This window comes from Oryctolagus cuniculus, chromosome 3 (assembly GCF_964237555.1).
Source record: "Oryctolagus cuniculus chromosome 3, mOryCun1.1, whole genome shotgun sequence".
Taxonomy (NCBI): domain Eukaryota; kingdom Metazoa; phylum Chordata; class Mammalia; order Lagomorpha; family Leporidae; genus Oryctolagus; species Oryctolagus cuniculus.
In genome coordinates this window covers 1429759-1451179 of record NC_091434.1, presented here as the reverse complement: position 1 = coordinate 1451179, position 21421 = coordinate 1429759, and the positions used below count along the sequence as shown (strand labels likewise).

General features: G+C 61.6%; 1 protein-coding gene across 3 annotated transcripts in view; it reads right to left on the bottom strand.

Moving 5' to 3' along the window:
- HDAC4 (histone deacetylase 4) overlaps window positions 1-21421 on the bottom strand; it is a 268181-nt gene that overhangs the window by 223221 nt on the left and 23539 nt on the right. For 2 of the 3 annotated variants that reach the window (XM_070071474.1, XM_070071472.1), the window contains exon 2: window positions 8542-8765. In XM_070071474.1, the coding sequence (XP_069927575.1) occupies window positions 8542-8563 (22 nt within the window). In that variant the 5' untranslated portion in view covers window positions 8564-8765. Of the gene's footprint in view, window positions 1-8541; window positions 8766-13748; window positions 14230-21421 lie in introns of those variants that run through there. The other variant, XM_070071473.1, reaches the window with a different exon arrangement.

The following is a 21421-nucleotide window of genomic DNA, read 5'->3' as shown; positions in this document are numbered from 1 at the left end:
TCCACCCCACCACACACAGCCTGGGAGCAGCAGGCTCCCTCCCCTCACCCGCCACCCTCCTTCCTCCCCACTCTGCCCTCCCTCCCTCACGCCCTCCCTCCCCCATGGCTTCCTCTCCCTTGCTCAGCCCCCTGAACCCCCTTTTACTGAGACCCCCCCAGCAGCTCAGTGAGATCTGCGATCAGGAGGGGCCCTCACCTGTCCCACCCGTAAACATCAAAAGGCGTCTATTTATAACAAGCTACTCTAAGTTCAAGACTTAGTCACATCTCCTTTTTAATCCGAAACTAGCATTCGATTCTTAGAAATAAGATATTCACTACGAAAAAATCAGGATATAAGCTCTTATCATGTCCTAGGGCAGCTCTCTCAATCTGCCCCAGCTGTCTTGGGATTTCCAAGGATTGACGTACACAGGTCAGAAGTGATGACCAGCATTCAAGGAGATTCTGAGCTCAGTCAACCCAGAAGATTCCATGAGCATCCAGACAAGAGTGAAGCCAGCAGCACCTCAAAAGCCCCTGGTGGGCGGAAGACGCCGGGGCAGGTGCCACACGGGCCACAGACGCACAGCCCGGGCCACGGCTGAGCCTCTGCCAGGTGGTCTGGTTCGGCCGCCCGGCTGCAGTGTTTGGTTTCCAGGGAGAACGTGTGCATAAAACCGACTCGAAAGCCAGCCACATAAGCTGTGACGTCACAGGTCACCTGTTTCAGCAACAACTTGTGAAAGCTACGCAGTTCACATAAACCAGCTGGCTGTGTGGAAAGCCAGAGTGGAGATGTCACCTCCACCTGAGCCAGCTCAGATCCCCTGAGCCACCTGGCGCTCCTGCCAGGTCCTGGCGGCTGCCTCGCCCCAGTGGGCTACAGCTGCAAACACAGGCCTCCCCTCCCCCACTCCTCACTGCCCAGTGAAGGCCTCTGCTGTCCCCCACCTGCAAGGCCGCCCAGCCCGACCAGCGGCGTGACCTGCGGCAAGCGTTCAAGCCAGGCCGCTACAGAGGGAGGCACCCTCAGGGGCCGACAGGCAGGGCGAGAGGACTCCACGTCCAGCCCCAGGTGAGCCCCAGTGCTCGGCTTCAGACCCGGAAGCTGGCGAGCAGTGATGAAACACTCTCCCCCCGGCTACTGGAGTTCCAACTGTGCTTCTCTGGCAATGGTACCGAGACTTGGAACGGTGTCCCTTGGCCAGGCTCCGGTGGGATGCGCCAGAGCCACACACGCACAGCCCACCAGTTACGGCACCCAAAACACCATTTTCTTAGGAACTGTAATTGTCGGGGCCAGAAGCCCCAAACTCAACAACAGTGCCCTCTGTGGCTTTCACACTCAATCCCCGCACACACACACACACACGCACGTACACACACACACACACACACGAGGCGTTCAGGAGATGCCTGCCAAGCACCCAGGGGCGTCGTGTCTGCGTCCGGGCCGCACCACCCAGCGGGCACAGGTGTGTGCAGACGGGCTACGAGAAGGGCTGGCGCTGAGCAGGAGCTAGAAGCACAGTGTCCCCCCCACCCCCGGCCCCGGCCAGGCGGCCTCTGCTGCCAGCAGCCAGCTCACGGCAAACCTCACAGCGCCAAGCCAGGGGTGGGGGTGGGGGCGCATCTGTGCTGCTCACCTGGGGGAAACAAACCAAACCACACACACAGGAGAGCCACCGAACACTCTGCTCTGTGGCCAGAGGGACCCCAGTGGGCCTTGTCTCCTGCTGCTTCCCCAGAGGCTGGGCTGCTGGGATGCTGGCGGCCAAGACCACAGGGCCGCTCAGCGCGCCCAGGCCCGGCCCGCATGGCCCCTGCTGCCCAGATGAGCCCCTGCACCCTCCCCATCGTCAGCCCCTGGGCTCCCCACGTCTCCCCTGTCGCTGCCTGGAGGTGGCCGCAGCAGCTCTCAGGAATAGCCCCAGGGCTACCGGCACCCACACCCACGCTCAGAAAGCACTGCGGCAGCCCTGGCACAACCCAAGGCCCCGTGAGGAGACGCCAGCGAGGGCGCCGAGCCCCGCCACCCTCAGCCCTGAGCGTCTCCCTGCAGAGCAGGCCTCGCGCTCCACTGCTCTGGGGCGGCAGCTCCAATGACAGTGCGCCCAGGGGAGAAGACGGCCCTCCCTGCCCGCGGCCTCTCTGTCACTTAGCAGTGACCACCAACGTCCGGCAGGGCCTCTGGCTTCCCACTGCGATATCACCGCAGCATCAGTACCCCCTGTGCCGCGGTTTTCAACACAGGCCCAGGACCCGGCACTGCAAAGCTGGACAAAACCACAGGGAACCCTGCCTTCGTGTCTCCAGGCCACGAGTACCTAAGAGGAACGAAAGGAGTGCTGCTCTCCCGCCCTGGTCACTGAATGGAGCTGCAGAGAGTGCTACCGACCCGCCAGCCACGGAGAACGTGATCCACAACGCTTTGCTCTCACTCCGCCACGGGGAGACATGGCAGGTGTCGAGGCCAAGACAGCGCCACAGTGGACAGCACAGTGCGGAACCCAGGTGTGTTCAGGGCAAGCCCCACTCCCCCTACCCCCAGAAACCCCCCTGCGGTGACGGCAGGTGCTCCCTGGGGCCAAGGCACCTGCTGGGGTCTGAATGTGCATTCCCCAAATTCCAGGCTGGAACCTGAGCCCCAGTGCAACAGAAGTGAGGGTGCCATGGGCCCCGCTGCTGATGGGGACTGCAGTCCTCACGGGAGAGGCTCAGGGCAGTGCCCTCGCCCCAGCTGCCGCCACCTGCAAGGCAGAAGGCCCCTAGACCAGCTGAGCCGGGCCCTGGTGCTGGCCTTGCGAGTCATCCAGCCTAGGGCACCTGTTCTAGCAGCCTGCCCCTGAACACCAGACCCCCAGAACGTGGCTGCCAATCACGGAACTCCCCCCGCGACAGAGGGCTCTCGTGTGCAGGGACCCCGTGAGGACAGAGCTGACCCCCGGCAGCAGGCACCGCGAGCCACACGGCAGCCGGTGTGAGTGGCCGGGCACCTGTGTGTGCACACGCGTGTGCATGTATGATGCCCTGAGTTTGACGACACTGCCTTTTGAAAACATGCAGTACGAGGGGGCCCTCACGAAGTTCACGGGAAAGAACACGCAGCACCGAAAGTTCTTTGGCACCAAAATAAACCGATCTTTTAAGTCAATTTTCCATGAGCGTTCTGAAGTACCCACGTGTTAGGAGGGTAGACACTGGCTATAACACTGAACGCTTTTTTATGGTAAAATCCCCAAAGCTCTAACGCCACCGTCTTGGCCTGGAACCTTCTAGCTCTGAGTGCGGACGGCACAGGCAGGCGAGAACAGCCATAGACGCCGAGGAAGCCTGCAGCGGGGCGGATGCAGGCCCCGCGTGCGGCCTGCAGTGCCTCCCAGGGACGGGCCGCCTCCACGCTCACCGGGGCCATGGCCCTGAGCCCCACGCTGCCATGCCCTGCTCCCCGGGACGCCGAATTTGTCTTCACCCTATGTGCTTTTCTGGGAAAAGAAGGGGGCAGGGCCGGAGCAGCTCCCAGGGCACTGCTGGTCTCTCTCTGCTAGGAGCCCATGTCCCCCTACCCCTGACTGAGTGGCTACGAGCAGACCAACTTAACCACGCAAAGCCAGAGGTCGGCGTGCAACAGGTGGCCGTCTCCCTCAGCTGACCAGCTGACCCACCGCACTGCTGCTACAAGCGTCCATCTCTCACTGCACGCTCGGGCAAGCAAGCAGGGAGACGGCAGGCGCAGCACCACGGCTCGGAACCCGCGGTCACCCGGCGAACTCCTTCGATCCCAGCCCTCGGGGGACTGGCAGAGAGCTCTCAGAGGAGATCCACACACACCACCCCACACAGCACAAAAGGCCGCCACCCCGGGCCCCGCCACCTCCCTCCCCCCCCTCCCAGAGCCCTCCCTGCAGGTGCTGCTCTGCCTCTCCCACGGGACACACATGTCCTTTCTGTGCAAACGCTCTCCTGACAGCACAGACGTGGCAGGGGATGACTCCACGCCTGGCCCTGCTCCTGTCCCGCAGCCCCACGCACCTGGGGAGCATTCGTTCCTGACTGTGCCCACGGAGCCCCGGGGAGACACACCACTGATGCTGGTGCCAGGCCAGCCCTGGAGCCGCTGCTCAGCCTGAGCCTGAACCCGGACGGCAGGGAGTGCTGGCCTCCTGGCCCGCGGGAAGCACGCAGGTGCAGCCCACTCCCCAGGGCCCTCACGCCACACAAAGGACACGTGTGGAACACGAGTCACGACTCCGCTGCCCTCTTCGTCTCAGAAGCACAGCAGAGCTGCACTCGGAGCACGCGGCTAGGCAGTGCCCACGCATGATAACCCGAGCTCTCACGGCCACGCTAAACACGGCCCCTTCAGCTGCAGCAGCTCCCGCACCTGCACCTGCCCGTGTGCAGCCCACACCACCGGGCACCTGGATCACGGCTCTGTCGCACACCGCGCTGTGCTCAATGGCTCCTGATGACTCTGCGCCGGTTTTCGCTGTCAAACACACGCGGGGTTCATCTGAAGGCGCCCTGTCATTAATCATCCACATTCAGCATCACGGAGCTCACAGATCTGCATTTGGACAATGGGGGCTTTGAGGAAGGGACACAAATGCAAATGTTCCCCAAACTGAGGGAGAATTCTCAGAGAATTGCCAAAACAAACCATCAAGGCTCCATTGACAGTAAATCCCTGGGCTCTTCAGAACCACTGAGTACTCCTGATTTGTAAAAGACAAAACACAATTTGAGGATCTCAGAAAAAACAAGTCAGTTGAAAAATAAGTCCTTGTGTCTATGTGATTTCCAGAACAAACCTTGCCTGATTGAGATCCCAGATGATGACGGCGCGCGCAGAGGATCCTGGACGGGGACAACTGGAGAGCAGCAAACAGGGCCACACGGGCTGCTGGGCGGGGCCTGGGAGGGGGCTGTGCAGCCTCAGAAAGCACCCTGGGGGATCCGTGACAGCTCCCTCTTCAGAAAGCAGGGGGAGAAGGTGCCCCACCCACCGTCCTGAAGGCCCAAGGGGGAGAAGGTGCCCAGCCCACGGTCCTGAAGGCCCTAAAGGAAGGTGCCCCGCCCAGCCCACCGTCCTGAAGGCCTTAGAGGAAGGTGCCCAGCCCAGCCCGCGGTCCTGAAGGCCCTAGAGGAAGGTGCCCAGTCCAGCCCACGGTCCTGAAGGCCCTAGAGGAAGGTGTCCCGCCCCGCCCAGCGTACCCACCGTCCTGAACGCCAGAGGCCCCTCTGTTATCTTCAGCCAAGAACCTGCACTGAAGGAGCTGGTCCGTCCTGCCCAGCAGCCCGGTCCCAGGGGTCCCCAGGGCCAGCCACGCCCCTTTACAGGTGGGGGAAGGTCCTCTCCAGCAGGACTGGCCGCTCGCACTCCTCTGAGACCCTGTCTCTTTGCCTGTGCCGCCCCAGACTGCCACCGACAGGCTTGGCCGCTGCCTGCACGCCTGTCCCGAGAGCCAGTTTGCTCAGCACCCCAGCCTGTGGCCCAGGGCCTCCCAGGGACTGCCAGCACCCACTGCAAGCTGCCCCGAATCCATGCTTTTGTGCTAACCACAGGGCCGCAAAATCCATTTTCTCCCTTTCAAACTCTGCAAGTATTCCTGAAACAGCAGCCGCACACAGCGCGACCTCCATGCCCTGACGTCTCCTTTATAGGATCACTTCTGTACTAGAACACAGGAAGCCTGGTGGCCAAGCCGGGTGAAATAAACAGAGCCAAGATCAAACACTGGAGAAGGGAGCGAGGAGAATGAAGGAACCCGGACCCTCAGCGGCAGGCGCCCAGGGGCAGGCGCTCGTCCTGCGGAGCTGCGGATCAAACTTCCCGCGGGCTGGGAGACCTCAGCCCCGGGGCCGCGGATCACTGGGTTCCTGGGGCGCAGACCTCGTGGCTGCTCCCACGGGGTGGGGGTGGGGGGTCTCAGAAGCAGCCCATCAGCCAGCCTTAGAACGGCCTGCAGCAAAGCAAGCGTGTGTTTTAACCAGCACCGCCCACGCCTCTGGGGGGGGGGGCCGGGGTGAGGCAGGGTCCTACCCAAGGAAGCTCGGGACCTCTCAGAGATGCCTGGAGGCGAGGACGTCCAGAGGGTGGGTAAAGGGCACGTGATGTGAGTGGCCGAGGGACCACGGCGATGGCCGGCTCCCGACTGCCAGTCACATCACCAGCATCCAGGCACAGCCGGGTCACCCGGGAGAGCAGAACAGGAGGGCGGGCCGTGGGTGCCTGGCCTCCGTGCCGTGAGCTCGCCGGGCCTGCCCCAGCACATCCCCCCAGGACGGCTCTGCAGCACCGGGCGAGGCGAGCAGAGAGCTGCCAGGCTCTGTCCAAAGAAGGGTTCTCACAGCTCAGCCAGTCCAGCTCTCCGGGCTGCCCGCGGCATGAGACAGTTATTTAGAGCAGTAAAATCCCAACAGTTAAGCAGCTTTTACGTCAGAGAACCAGGGCCTGGCTCTGGCAAAGCTCAGTGAGAACAGCAATAAAACCCTAACACGCACCTCGCCCAGCACCAGAGGGGCTTCGACAGGCGCACGGGGAGGAGGGGCACCCACGGCAAATGAAAGGGCCACTTTGTCACCGGGGCAAGGCCAAATCACACCGCCACTGCGGGGGGACCCAAAGGCGACCACCCTCCACTGGGTGGCGAGCAGTGCGCCAGGCCACGTGGGAGCAGGCCAAGTGGGCGGGCCCTGCGCCAGGTGGGCGGGCAGGCCAGCCAGGAGAGGAGACACCGACACCGTGGAAGGAAGACAGGACAGTGTGGGGCCGACACGGCACAGGGCCCCGCGTGCTCACACAGGACAGCGTGGGGCCAACACGGCACAGGGCCCCGTGTGCTCACACAGGACAGCGTGGGGCCGACACGGCACAGGGCCCCGTGTCCTCACACAGCACAGCATGGCGCCGACACGGGCACAGGGCCCCGTGTGCTCAGACAGCACAGCGTGGGGCCGACACAGCACAGGGCCCTGTGTACACAGACAGGACAGCATGGCACTGTTTGATTCACGCAACCTTCTTTAGCCCAAGAGTTATCACACCGAGAGTTCTCTCTACACGCCAGGCAGCCCACACAGGAGCTGCTGGACACTGTGTTGCACAGAACACGTGCACATGCGTGTACACGGCAAACCAGACTGGACATTTTCTCCTGGCACGCCAACAGTAACTGAACAGACTGGGACTGCCCGGTACTGGCTGGGGCACTGCTGCCCGCCGTGAGGACAGTGCCCGGGACGCCATGTGTGGGCAACATCACTGCCCCAGCTGCCACTGGGACGGGCTGGGACGAACTGGTCCCGGGGAGACACTCCAAGACAGTGCACAGCAGGTGTGTAGTAGCTGTTACAACTAGTGCTGCAACCACACAAATATCCACTCACAAGCGATCAAAGAGTAAGTGCAGGTACACGACTGACGTCAGAACGTTCATAATACATTAGGACGGGAAAAGCTAAACACAACGTGTGGAATTAGACTCTTAAAGTGGTTACAGCCAGACACCCTGCTTATACACAGGAGAAAGACCCCACCCCTCCCGCAGCTCCCTGCAGGGGCAGGAGGGAGCACCAGGCCCACCCCGTGCCCACCGTGCACCGACTCCGGGGACCCCACTGTGCCTCCCAACGTTTCTGTACATCAATCAGTACGAGAACAACGTAAGCAACGAAGCCTTCACATCCAACAAAACCCGGAGCCGGGGCAGAGCCAAGCACACCTCAGGGGTGTGTGTGAGAGTTCCTGGCAAATCCAAAGTGGAAGCCCAAGCCAGGCCGGAGACCGGCGCCACCAGCGTCCTCGCCAGCATCCACGCAGCGGAGCAGCCGCCATCCCGTAAACAGAGCAGGCCGCACGCTGGCATGGGCGCAGCGGACGCCCGGGAGCACGCTCGGGGCTCCAGCATGGCGCACGCACCGCAAAGCCCTCCGGGCCTGGGCCCACACACGCTCCCGAGGACAAGGGCGCACAGCCGCCCGCCGCCCCGCGACGCTCCCCGAGCTTCTCCCTCGCTCCCGGGTCTGGTACCAGCCGGGGCTGCAGGGAGGACTGAACGCTCGTAAAACGCTCAGCCCGGCACCTAATAAAAAGCATGCAAACACCAAGGGTGATTACCCGGCCACCACCTGCGGGTGCCAGCGCGTGTGTTCCCGTACCCGGCCCAGGGGCCCAGCACAGCACAGCCACCCAACCACCTCCATGAAAACCAAAGCAGTGGGACAGGAAGTCAACTCCACTCACACACTGACCTTCAGACATCACCTTGAGGAGCAATTCTCTCCTCCTGGCATGAACGGACCCAGGCGGGCAGGCCAACGGCAGCCAAAGCCTTCCGCCTTCCTCCCACGCCCCATGAGGCTCCTAAGTTCTGCTCCCCTCACAGGCAGAACAACCTCTCTGCTTTGCACCTGCAGCCGTCGCACACCAGCAGTGACCATTACCAAGAGACTGAAATCCAGCCAACAAGCTGCCGTCACAAGTAACTTCATTCTGTTGGGGGGGGGGGGGTAGGAAAAAGCCCAGAGTTCCCCCGAGAACCACAGAGCGGCCTACCTGGGTGACTTTGGGAGCTCATTGCTAGCTGCGTCTACTCCAAGTGACTCCAATCGCTCAAAACCTCCACGAAAGCAGCTCCCACCGAGATCCAACGTCAGCGACAGACGCACGAGCAGGGGCGCAGCGAGGGCTGGCCACAGCCGCCCTGGCAGACAGCGCCCTGGGAGCCGAGTAATCCAGGAGGAGAGCGGAGGGCCTCAGCCGGCTTCCAGCGGGCGAACCTGCGTGGGCAAGCAGAGAAGAGGGGCTTTAGTCGGCTGTGCACCTGCTATCTGCAGGCCACAGAGAGCGCGCACAGGACGCGGCTGCCACGCGCGCCTCTGGGGTTTCTGTCAGTCAATCACAACGCGTGGGGACGCGTCTCCTGGGCACAGGGTTTCTGGGCCTCAGCACGGCCGATGTTTTGGGATGGATGTGCAGCCGTTGGCTGGGGGGCTGTCCTGGGCATCACAAGACGGCAGCATCCCGGGCCCCCACCCGCCACGTGCCGGGGCACCCCCCGTCTTGACAAGCAGAAGCATCTGAAAAGCTGAATGCCCCCAGGGTGCCAGGACCACTGGTGGGAAACTGACCCAGAGACACCGTCGCCAGTTCTCCAGGACCCTCCCCATCACCACGCATCTGAGCAAACAGACGGCTTCCAGCCAACACAAACGTGTTCGGGGGTGGCTGTTCAGCCTAGCGGCTAATATGCCTGTGCCCATCTCGGTACCCGGGACTCACTCCCAGCGCCAGACCCCAGCTTCCTGCCGTGGCGACGGCTCAAGTAGTTAGGTTCCTGCCACCCGGAAGAACTGGATCCCATGCCCGGCTCCCAGCTTCAGCCCTGGGCCGGGGGGGCTTTTGCGCATCTGAGGAATGAACCAGCAGATGGGGTGCCCTCTCTCCCCTCCCCTGTCTTATCCCTGTCTCTCGCTTTCTCTTTGTCTCTCTCCCTACTTTGCAAATAAAAGTGTAAAAAGATGATTCTGAGTCGCACTGCGTCGTGGAAGCACATGAAGGAAAGTCGCTGAGCGCCCACGCGCAGGCTCCTTTCTGCCCGCCACCCAGCCTGCATCCACCAGCTGAACTCTACCCCCCTTCGCTCAACCTCACGGCATCAACAGGCCCCCGGGGCGCGGGCCTCATCACTGAACTCTCCGCGGTCTTCGTCTTGCAATTCAAGAAGTGACACCAGCACGTCCCCGGCAACCACTTCCAACACCGCCAGGGACCCAGCGCCGGAGGGGCCGCAGCCGCCCCTGCACCGGTCCTTTCCTGCTGTCCGCATTCGCTGGAGGCCGCGCCGCCGTCTGCTCGGCCTTGCTGGAGGGCCAGCCAGCTGGGTGCGGCCGTCACTGAAGACTCCCGGGAAGACTGTCCAGGAGTGTGCGCTGTCATGGGGGCACAGCCACGCTCCCCACCTCGACAACTGATGAGCCGACAGGTCTCAGGGCCCAGCCCCAGGCCAGCGGTGGTTGGGACGCCAGCTGAGCTCACCAAATTCTCTCTGCAATGGGTCACAGCCATGGAGAAGGAGCGCCTGAAGGGGGCCTGTGCACCCACACCCACCACGGGAACCCAACACATCCCAGCTCAAGGGCTTTCCAAGGCCTCTGTGTTGTGCACCTCCCCCCTACACACGTGGCAGGAACCATGTCTGCCGTGTGGACAGTGTGACAGGTCCCTCTGCAGTGTGGACAGTGTGTCAGGTCCCTCTGCAGTGTGGTGACCGTGTGTCAGGTCCCTCTGCAGTGTGGACAGTGTGACAGGTCCCTCTGCAGTGTAGTGACAGTGTGACAGGTCCCTCTGCAGTGAGGTGACAGTGTGACAGGTCCCTCTGCAGTGTGGTCAGTGTGACAGGTCCCTCTGCAGTATGGACAGTGTGACAGGTCCCTCTGCATGTGGTGACAGTGTGGCAGGTCCCTCCTCTGCAGTGTAGACAGTGTGACAGGTCCCTCTGCAGTGTGGTGAGTGTGACAGGTCCCTCTGCAGTGTGGACAGTGTGACAGGTCCCTCTGCAGTGTGGTGACAGTGTGACAGGGCCCTCTGCAGTGTGGTGAGTGTGACAGGTCCCTCTACAGTGTGGTCAGTGTGACAGGTCCCTCTGCAGTATGGACAGTGTGACAGGTCCCTCTGCAGTGTGGACAGTGTGACAGGTCCCTCTGCAGTGTGGTGACCGTGTGACAGGTCCCTCTGCAGTGTGGTGAGTGTGACAGGTCCCTCTGCAGTGTGGTGACCGTGTGACAGGTCCCTCTGCAGTGTGGTGAGTGTGACAGGTCCCTCTGCAGTGTGGACAGTGACAGGTCCCTCTGCAGTATGGACAGTGTGACAGGTCCCTCTGCAGTGTGGACAGTGTGACAGGTCCCTCTGCAGTGTGGTGAGTGTGACAGGTCCCTCTGCAGTGTAGTGACAGTGTGACAGGTCCCTCTGCAGTGTGGTGACCGTGTGACAGGTCCCTCTGCAGTGTGGTGAGTGTGACAGGTCCCTCTGCAGTGTGGACAGTGTGACAGGTCCCTCTGCAGTGTGGACAGTGTGACAGGTCCCTCTGCAGTGTGGTGAGTGTGACAGGTCCCTCTGCAGGGTGGTGACAGTGTGACAGGTCCCTCTGCAGTGTGGACAGTGTGACAGGTCCCTCTGCAGTGTGGACAGGGTGACAGGTCCCTCTGCAGTGTGGTGACAGTGTGGCAGGTCCCTCTGCAGTGTGGTGACAGTGTGGCAGACCCTCCTCTGCAGTGTGGTGACAGTGTGACAGGTCCCTCTGCAGTGAGGTGACAGTGTGACAGGTCCCTCTGCAGTGTGGACAGTGTGACAGGTCCCTCTGCAGGGTGGTGACAGTGTGACAGGTCCCTCTGCAGTGTGGACAGTGTGACAGGTCCCTCTGCAGTGAGGTGACAGTGTGACAGGTCCCTCTGCAGTGTGCACAGTGTGACAGGTCCCTCTGCAGTGTAGTGACAGTGACAGGTCCCTCTGCAGTGTGGACAGTGTGACAGGTCCCTCCTCTGCAGTGTGGTGAGTGTGACAGGTCCCTCCGCAGTGTGGTGAGTGTGACAGGTCCCTCTGCACGTGGTGACAGTGTGTCAGGTCCCTCTGCAGTGAGGTGACAGTGTGTCAGGTCCCTCTGCAGTGTGGACAGTGTGACAGGTCCCTCTGCAGTGTAGTGACAGTGTGACAGGTCCCTCCTCCGCAGTGTGGACAGTGTGACAGGTCCCTCTGCAGTGTAGTGACAGTGTGACAGGTCCCTCCTCCGCAGTGTGGTGAGTGTGACAGGTTCCCATCTGGTCTGCATTGGTGGTGGAAACTGTGTTTCCGGATGCTTGTGAGCACAGAGGCCCACCCGCCCCATCGTGTGAGGGACCACCCGGAGGGCAGCCCCCAGGGGTCTCCAGGCCGACATCACTATCTGCATCTCGACGGCTACTGCTCTATTTCCGGGCCTTCCTCGGGAGGCACGCCATCTGTCTTCCTCAGGCTGAGAACGTTCGTGCACGTCTAGATGGGGAAGCAGCGCATCTTCCTGGAGGGAACACAGAAACCTCGGATGACTGTGTTTCCCTCCAGGAAACGCTAGGTCGGTGGGTGGGAGAGTCCTGGGCCAGGGCGGCCCCTGCCCCGTGCTCCACGCTGCCGCCCAGCCTCGCCGTCTTTTTTCCAGGGCAAGCTCGGGCGCTGGGGCGGCTGCTGTCATTTTTCCCGCTGGATGCTGCCTGCACGCTGCGTCCTTCAGTCTTGAAGCTCAGGCTGTGGTCAGAGGACGCTGAGCTCAGCGTGTCTTCTGCTCTTCTTGCTTGAAACGCAGGTCTCCCTCCTGTCACTCCTGTCCGTGTGGAAACACAGGTCTTCCTCCTCCTGTCACACCTGTCCGTGTGGAGACGCAGGTCTTCCTCCTCCTGTCACTCCTGTCCGTGTGGAGACACAGGTCTTCTTCCTCCTGTCACTCCTGTCCGTGTGGAGACACAGGTCTTCCTCCTGTCACTCCTGTCCGTGTGGAGACACAGGTCTTCCTCCTCCTGTCACTCCTGTCCGTGTGGAGACACAGGTCTTCCTCCTGTCACACCTGTCCGTGTGGAAACGCAGGTCTTCTTCCTCCTGTCACACCTGTCCGTGTGGAGACACAGGTCTTCCTCCTCCTGTCACTCCTGTCCGTGTGGAGACACAGGTCTTCTTCCTCCTGTCACTCCTGTCCGTGTGGAGACACAGGTCTTCCTCCTGTCACTCCTGTCCGTGTGGAGACACAGGTCTTCCTCCTCCTGTCACTCCTGTCCGTGTGGAGACACAGGTCTTCCTCCTGTCACACCTGTCCGTGTGGAAACGCAGGTCTTCTTCCTCCTGTCACACCTGTCCGTGTGGAGACACAGGTCTTAGGCCGGCGCCGCGGCTCAATAGGCTAATCCTCCACCTTGCGGCGCTGGCACACCGGGTTCTAGTCCCGGTCGGGGCGCCAGATTCTGTCCCGGTTGCCCCTCTTCCAGGCCAGCTCTCTGCTGTGGCCAGGGAGTGCAGTGGAGGATGGCCCAGGTGCTTGGGCCCTGCACCCCATGGGAGACCAGGAGAAGCACCTGGCTCTTGGCTTCGGATCAGTGCGGTGCTCCGGCCACAGCACGCCAGCCGCGGCGGCCATTGGAGGGTGAACCAACGGCAAAAGGAAGACCTTTCTCTCTGTCTCTCTCTCTCACTGTCCACTCTGCCTGTCAAAAAAAAAAAAAGAAAGAAAGAAAGAAACACAGGTCTTCTTCCTCCTGTTACTCCTGTCCGTGTGGAGACACAGGTCTTCCTCCGGTTACACCCGTCCACGCTCCTCCAAAGGTCCCTGCGTTGCGTGGCTGGACTCTGTGCCCCGCACCTGGCCTCCCTCCCAGTCGACACATCTGCTGTTTATCCTGCGGTCCCAGGCAGTCTCCCAGGCGGCTCTGCGTGAGTTCATTCTCGATGGCTGCTGAGACAGAGTTCCATGGAGCCCTGGGCTCTGCACACTCCACCGTCACCTCCCTGCGGCTCTGCCCCTGCTGCCCGGCCAGCGCTTCTCCCAGCAAAACGCTTTCCGCAATTAGACTGAGGACCACTCTTCGCATTCCAGGGCACTTCCTTCTCCCCACCTCCTGGGACAGCTCTGTGCCAGACCCCACGGCGGGCTCATCCCTATTCACCGTCCTCAAAGCAGAACAGCCCAAGCCCAGACCAGAGGCCCACCCCTCAGTGGCCGCGGTAGTGCCAGGTCCACGTGCCTCCCAGAGCCGCGCGTCCGGCACAGGCGGTTCCTCGCCTCACGGCCAGGGTCTCCCAGGACTCGGGTCCCAGCTGCACCCTCGACGGAACAGGAGGTCTGTGTTCTGCGTGAGCCTCACACACTGCGACACCGCCCCCATCACCAGGGCTCAGGAGACACGGGGAGGGCAGAGACCACTCCACACTGCGTGAGTTCACAACCAGGCGCTGAAAAGAAATCAATCCTAAGTCAGAAAAAAACACTGTGGTGGTTTAGACACATCGCACTCCTCATAAATAAAAAGTGCAGTAAATGTAGAGCAACAGCAAGACGGACCAAGATAAAAGGAAGAATGAAAGCGTCTAAGTTACTGACTTGGGGACAACTAAACTCACGCCTGTCAAGGCCCAGGTCAGCGCAGAGGTCTGCAGAGCGGACGGAGGGGTGAGGAGGGACCTGTCGGGGAGCAGAGGCCCAGGGCTAGGAGGCCACACGTGCGGCCCCAATCAGGGGCCACGGAAGACATCTCAGCCAAGGAGACGGCGCACCCCGGGGTTCCCAGAGGATGGAGCGCCCGGCGATTTCAGGGAGACAGCGCACCCCGGGGTTCCCAGAGGATGGAGTGTCTGGTGATTTCAGGGAGACGGCGCACGCCGGGGTTCCCAGAGGATGGAGTGTCTGGTGATTTCAGGGAGACGGCGCACGCCAGGGTTCCCGAAGGACGGAGCATCCGTTGAGTTCAGGGAGACGGCGCACCCCGGGGTTCCCCGGCGGACAGAGCGCCCGGTGATTTCAGGGAGATGGTGCACCCCGGGGTTCCCAGAGGACGGAGCGCCCGGCGATTTCAGGGAGACAGCACACCCCGGGGTTCCCCAGCGGACGGAGCGCCCGGCGATTTCAGGGAGATGGTGCACCCGGGGCCCCAGCGGACCGAGCGCCCGGCGTTTCAGGGAGATGGTGCACCCCGGGGTTCCCCGGCGGACGGAGCGCCCGGCGTTTCAGGGAGATGGTGCACCCGGGGCCCCAGCGGACCGAGCGCCCGGTGACTGCACAGCCATCTCCGTTGCCGAGGCTCTCTCTAGGATGCACACAAGGCGACCCGTTCCTCAGAACCTGTCGCGGGCCGCCAGGGACATACAGCTATCTGAAGACACAAACAGACCAAGAATAGAGATGGAAAAAGACGGCCATGCAAAACTGGGCAGGGAGAGCACTAACGGTTGCACCGGTACCAGAGCAGCGGCAGGATGCAGGAGGCGTTCCACGCGCACGGGGCCCACGCACGCCCTTGTGCCGGGACTCAGAGCCTGGCGCTGGAGCGCAGGAAGAAGCGCATCAGAGGCGGGAACTTCAACACTGGCTCTCGGTAACTGTAGGGCAACTGGACAGAAAACGAGTAGGCACAGCGCAGACTAACGGGGTGCAAGGCCACCGGGCTCCACACGTCCCTGGACACACGAAGCACTCCCCTCCCCCACAGCACCTTCTGGGCCGTCACGGAATCGCAGCAAACCGGCAAGGTCCAGTCGCACGAGGACATTTCAGACTACACTGAAATCACACTCGAAATCAGTAAGACACCTGCCAAACCAAGCACGTGCGGACTAAGCAACAGGCCCCACGGACCCAGGAGAAAGTCACAGAGAAACCAGAGTGTCGGAGTGACTGAAAACTGGTGGCGCTGGGGAGGAAACACGGAACTAGACGCCTACGGCAGGAAAGGCCTCAACTCCCTGACCTTCACGTCCCACCTTAAGAAATCAGAACCAGACAAATTCAACCCAAAAGGAGCAGAAAACAGAGAGGAAAGCGCAGGAATCCATGAGGTAGAGAGGGGAAACGCAGTACAACTACAAGCTGACTCTTTGAGAACAAAACTGAGAATCCAGACCAGTAAGAGAACCAGCAACAGAAATTACTAGTAGCACCGAGAGGGGCTGACGTGCAGCCCACACAGACACGCGAGGGCAACAGGCAGCGCTGAGAACAGCCGACGACGCCAGCCCCGCGACTCAGACAACACCCACGCGGCCTCAGACACCCGACTGCCAAAGCCCCCGGCTGTGCTCAGGGGCCGGGACTCCCAGCTTCCCCTGATCTGTGTTTGTCCGCAGAACTGGGCAAGTGCCAGCTCTCACCTCCGCATCGCCACGCACGCCACGCACGCCACGTGGGCCCACGCATGCTCATCTTACTCTGTGCCAGCACCCAACAGGGCCGCTATTTATCCTGCAGCTTAAACCGTAAGACCCCGTCCTCTGCTTCCCCACCCACCCCCCGCGGCACAGCCAGGCTGTCTGGAGCAGGCTCCACCCATCGGTTAGTTTTGTGTTCCATCAGTATCTGGGGCTCCCTACATCCTCGTTGGTTTTAATTGTTAATGTAATAAACACAAATTTTTAAGTGGGAAAAGAAAAGCACTGTAAAGGACTTTGATGTAAATTTCCCTTGCTTAAAAAGGAAGACTTTTATGTTCAAGGAACCCAAACATCGACAAAGTAAAGCCAGGAGCAGAAGCAGCCCCAGGCCAGGCCTCGGGGCTCACACCAGCACCCTCCGCTGGCTTCGGCTAAGTCCACGGAAAACGCAGATTGGGAAACACGCACAGGTTTCAGTTTTTTGACATCAAAATAAACTTATCCCTTAACTGCATTTCTTGGTGAATCGTGTGAAGTTCCCATCTCGTCTTCCATTCACTGACACCCTCACAATCCCACCGCGCAACGTGGGGCTGTCCACCCACGGAACGCCACTGCCACAGGTTTGTTTGTTCGTGAGAAACACCTTGCAGACCACTGCTCAGAGTGCTGCTCTGGGCTGACCACAGTGGCTCTCGGCACGCTGGATCCTGGCTGCCCAGGGGAACAGATCCACGGCAGGTTTCTGAGAACACCCCTCCACTCGGCCACGAACCCAGCCCGTGCTGCTGGTGAAGCCGCAGGGGGCTGGCAGGTAGAGAGGCAAAGGCTGCCAGCGGCCCTGAGCCAGGAGGCGAAGGAGCCGCCTGAGACCTGCTGGCCAGAGCTCAAGGCCCACGGTCCGCGAGGCCTTCTCTCTGCAGCAGGCAGCAGACCGGCAAGTGCCCAAAGCAGAGGTCAGATGACTCTGGATGCGGCGCACAGGCCCGAGGGGCACTGCACTGCCGGGACGCTCTGTGCATGATCCAGGCAAACAGAGGAGGTGCGGGAGGGAGCCGCAGAGCTGGGGAGCACCGGGGCGGGAAGGGAGGGACAGTCCCACAGGACCTTCGGCCAAGAGTCATGTCCCACGGGGACCACACCTGCCGGCCTGCGCGGAGCCCCACCTCTCCGGTGGGGATGAGACAGCTCGGCCAGCAGCCCCAGCCAAGGAGTCCAGCAAGGGGGAAGGGGGTCATGCCCGGGGAGACGGACCCCTGCCGTGGCGGAAGACAAGAACTGGGCAGACACACGCCAGGGATGGCCACAGGAGGCCTGCAGACACCACGTGCAGCCCGAGACAGGACACGTGCCACACTCCACCCATCTGCGGCCACACCTGCTTCACATCTGCTCCTGCGCGCGCCTGAAAACCCCGCGAGAGCAAACAGAGACGCATCTGGCCTTCCAACTCCTGCCCCTGACCAAAGAAGGCGCTGGACAGGGAGTCACGAGCCCCGAGCTACGCGTGGCCCAGCGTTGCCACAAACTGCTGAGTGACCTCGGCCCAGCGTCTCGTCCTCTCTGGGCCTGCCTGTCCCCTACAGGCATCAGGCTGCAGTGAGTCTGCTGTGGGAAGTTCCCCTGCAGTTTCCAAACTGCTCGTCAGCAGGAGGGCTCTGAAGAACCCTGCAGCAGACACACTTCCCACCCTCCCCACCTCCCCAGAGAGGCCACTGCTGGCCACACACAGCCCCCCCCCCAGTGCCAGGACGCTCTCCCACTCCCGACCTCCCCCGAGAGGCCACTGCTGACCACGCACACCCCCGCCACCCCCAGCACCAGACACTCTCCCACACCTCCACACCTCCCCCGAGAGGCCGCTGCTGGCCACGTATCCCCCCGACCCGCCCCCCCAGTGCCAGGACGCTCTCCCACACCTCCCCACCTCCCCCGAGAGGCCACTGCTGGCCACACATCCCCCCGACCCCCCCCCAGTGCCAGGACACTTTCCCACACCTCCCCACCTTCCCCGAGAGGCCGCTGCTGGCCACGTATCCCCCCGACCCCCCCCCCAGCACCAGGACGCTCTCCCACACCTCCCCACCTCCCACCTCCCCCCGTACCCCACCTCCTCGCCCTGTGAAGCCCTTCTCTAGTTCTGATCCTGTATTACATGACTTTATTTTTCCTTATCTGACAGCCCCTCTGCCCCCAGCTGGAGGGTAACCTTGGTGGCAGCAGGGACCAGATTACCCGCTGGACCCCTCTAGGCTCACAACGGAAGCACGAACCGAATGAGACTCTTACAAAGCTTTCTTGGGTCCAGCTCCAAAACCTCCCCCAAGGGGCTGAGGGGACGTGAGCCGCACACACAGTCCTCTGCGCTTTCGAGGTTACACCATGTTTCCAGAAATTACAGTTTGTGGGCCTTGAAGTCTCGGGCTGCCCCATGCCTCCGAGGCCTGCGGGGTGTGGGTGGGGGGCACAGTTAGGAAATTAAAGTCACACGCAAGACCAAGAACCTTTTTAACCCTCAGAACATCTGGTTAGCATAAGGAGCTCGTGGGCTCTCCGCAGGAGGATCACAGGAGACCACAGAACGCTGACGAGCAGGCAAGGGCAGACGACCGACAGCCGGGACCGGTGAGACCTCACAGAGCACCCCCAGCGGGAGCACCCCCAGCGGGAGCACCCACAGAAGGAGATCCCCCAGTGAGAACACCCACAGTGAGAACACCCCCAGTGAGAGCACCCCACAATGAGAGCACCCCCAGTGAGAGCACCCACAGTGAGAACACCCCCAGTGAGAGCACCCCACAGTGAGAGCACCCCCAGTGAGAGCACCCACAGTGAGAACACCCACAGTGAGAACACCCCACAATGAGAGCACCCCACAGTGAGAGCACCCCCAGTGAGAGCACCCCCAGTGAGAGCACCCACAGTGAGAGCACCCCACAGTGAGAACACCCCCAGTGAGAACACCCCACAGTGGGAGCACCCCCAGTGAGAACACCCCACAATGAGAGCATCTCCAGTGAGAACACCCCACAGTGAGAGCACCCCCAGTGAGAACACCCCACAGTGAGAGCACCCCCAGTGAGAGCACCCCACAGTGAGAACACCCCCAGTGAGAACACCCCAGTGAGAACACCCCACAGTGAGAGCACCCCCAGTGAGAACACCCCACAGTGAGAGCACCCCCAGTGAGAACACCCCCAGTGAGAACACCCCACAATGAGAGCACCCACAGTGAGAACACCCCACAATGAGAGCACCCCCAGTGAGAACACCCCCAGTGAGAGCACCCCCAGTGAGAGCACCCCCAGTGAGAGCACCCACAGTGAGAGCACCCCCAGTGAGAACACCCCCAGTGAGAACACCCCACAGTGAGAGCACCCCACAGTGAGAACACCCCACAATGAGAGCACCCCCAGTGAGAACACCCCACAGTGAGAGCACCCCACAGTGAGAGCACCCCCCAGTGGGAGCACCCCCAGTGAGAACACCCCCAGTGAGAACACTCCCAGTGAGAGCACCCCCAGTGAGAGCACCCACAGTGAGAGCACCCCCAGTGAGAACACCCCCAGTGAGAGCACCCACAGTGAGAGCACCCCCAGTGAGAACACCCCCAGTGAGAACACCCCCAGTGAGAACACCCCACAATGAGAGCACCCCCAGTGAGAGCACCCCCAGTGAGAACACCCACAGTGAGAGCACCCCCAGTGAGAGCACCCCACAATGAGAGCACCCCCAGTGAGAGCACCCACAGTGAGAACACCCCAGTGAGAGCACCCCCAGTGAGAACACCCCACAGTGACAGCACCCACAGTGAGAACACCCACAGTGAGAGCACCCACAGTGAGAGCACCCCCAGTGAGAACACCCCACAGTGAGAACACCCAACAGCGAGAGCACCCCCAGTGAGAACACCCCACAGTGAGAACACTCCCAGTGAGAGCACCCACAGCGAGAGCACCCCCAGTGAGAACACCCCACAGTGAGAGCACCCCCAGTGAGAACACCCCCAGTGAGAACACCCCCAGTGAGAACACCCCACAATGAGAGCACCCCCAGTGAGAACACCCCACAGTGAGAACACCCCCAGTGAGAACACCCCACAGTGAGAGCACCCCACAGTGAGAACACCCCCAGTGAGAGCACCCACAGTGAGAACACCCCACAGTGACAGCACCCCCAGTGAGAACACCCCCAGTGAGAACACCCACAGTGGGAGCACCCCCAGTGAGAGCACCCCCAGTGAGAGCACCCCACAGTGAGAGCACCCCCAGTGAGAACACCCCCAGTGAGAGCACCCACAGTGAGAACACCCACAGTGGGAGCACCCCCAGTGAGAGCACCCCCAGTGAGAGCACCCCCAGTGAGAGCACCCCCAGTGAGAACACCCACAGTGGGAGCACCCCCAGTGAGAACACTCCCAGTGAGAGCACCCCCAGTGAGAACACCCCACAGTGAGAGCACCACAGTGAGAACACCCCACAGTGAGAACACTCCCAGTGAGAACACCCCACAGTGAGAGCACCCCACAGTGAGAACACCCCACAGTGAGAGCACCCCCAGAGGGAGCACCCACAGCAGGAGATCCGCCAGTGAGAACACCCCCAGTGGGAGCACCCACAGCAGGAGATCCGCCAGTGAGAACACCCCACAGTGAGAGCACCCCCAGTGAGAACACCCACAGTGAGAGCACCCCCAGTGAGAGCACCCCAGTGAAAGCACTCCCAGCAAGAGCACCCCCAGTGAGAACACCCCACAGTGAGAACACTCCCAGTGAGAGCACCCACAGCGAGAGCACCCCCAGTGAGAACACCCCACAGTGAGAGCACCCCCAGTGAGAACACCCCCAGTGAGAACACCCCCAGTGAGAACACCCCACAATGAGAGCACCCCCAGTGAGAACACCCCACAGTGAGAGCACTCCCAGTGAGAACACCCACAGTGAGAGCACCCCACAGTGAGAGCACCCCCAGTGAGAGCACCCACAGTGAGAACACCCCACAGTGACAGCACCCCCAGTGAGAACACCCCCAGTGAGAACACCCACAGTGGGAGCACCCCCAGTGAGAGCACCCCCAGTGAGAGCACCCCACAGTGAGAGCACCCCACAGTGAGAACACCCCCAGTGAGAACACCCACAGTGGGAGCACCCCCAGTGAGAACACTCCCAGTGAGAGCACCCCCAGTGAGAACACCCCACAGTGAGAACACCCCCAGTGGGAGCACTCCCAGAGAGAACACCCCCAGTGAGAACACCCCCAGTGGGAACACTCCCAGTGAGAACACCCCACAGTGAGAACACCCCACAGTGAGAACACCCCCAGTGGGAACACTCCCAGAGAGAACACCCCCAGTGAGAACACCCCCAGTGGGAACACTCCCAGTGAGAACACCCCCAGTGGGAGCATTCCAGTGAGAATACCCCCAGCGGGAGCACCCCCAGTGAGAACACCCCCAGCGGGAGCACCCCCAGTGGGAGCATTCCAGTGAGAACACCCCCAGTGGGAGCACCCCCAGTGAGAACACCCCCAGCGACAGCACCTCCAGCAGGAGCACC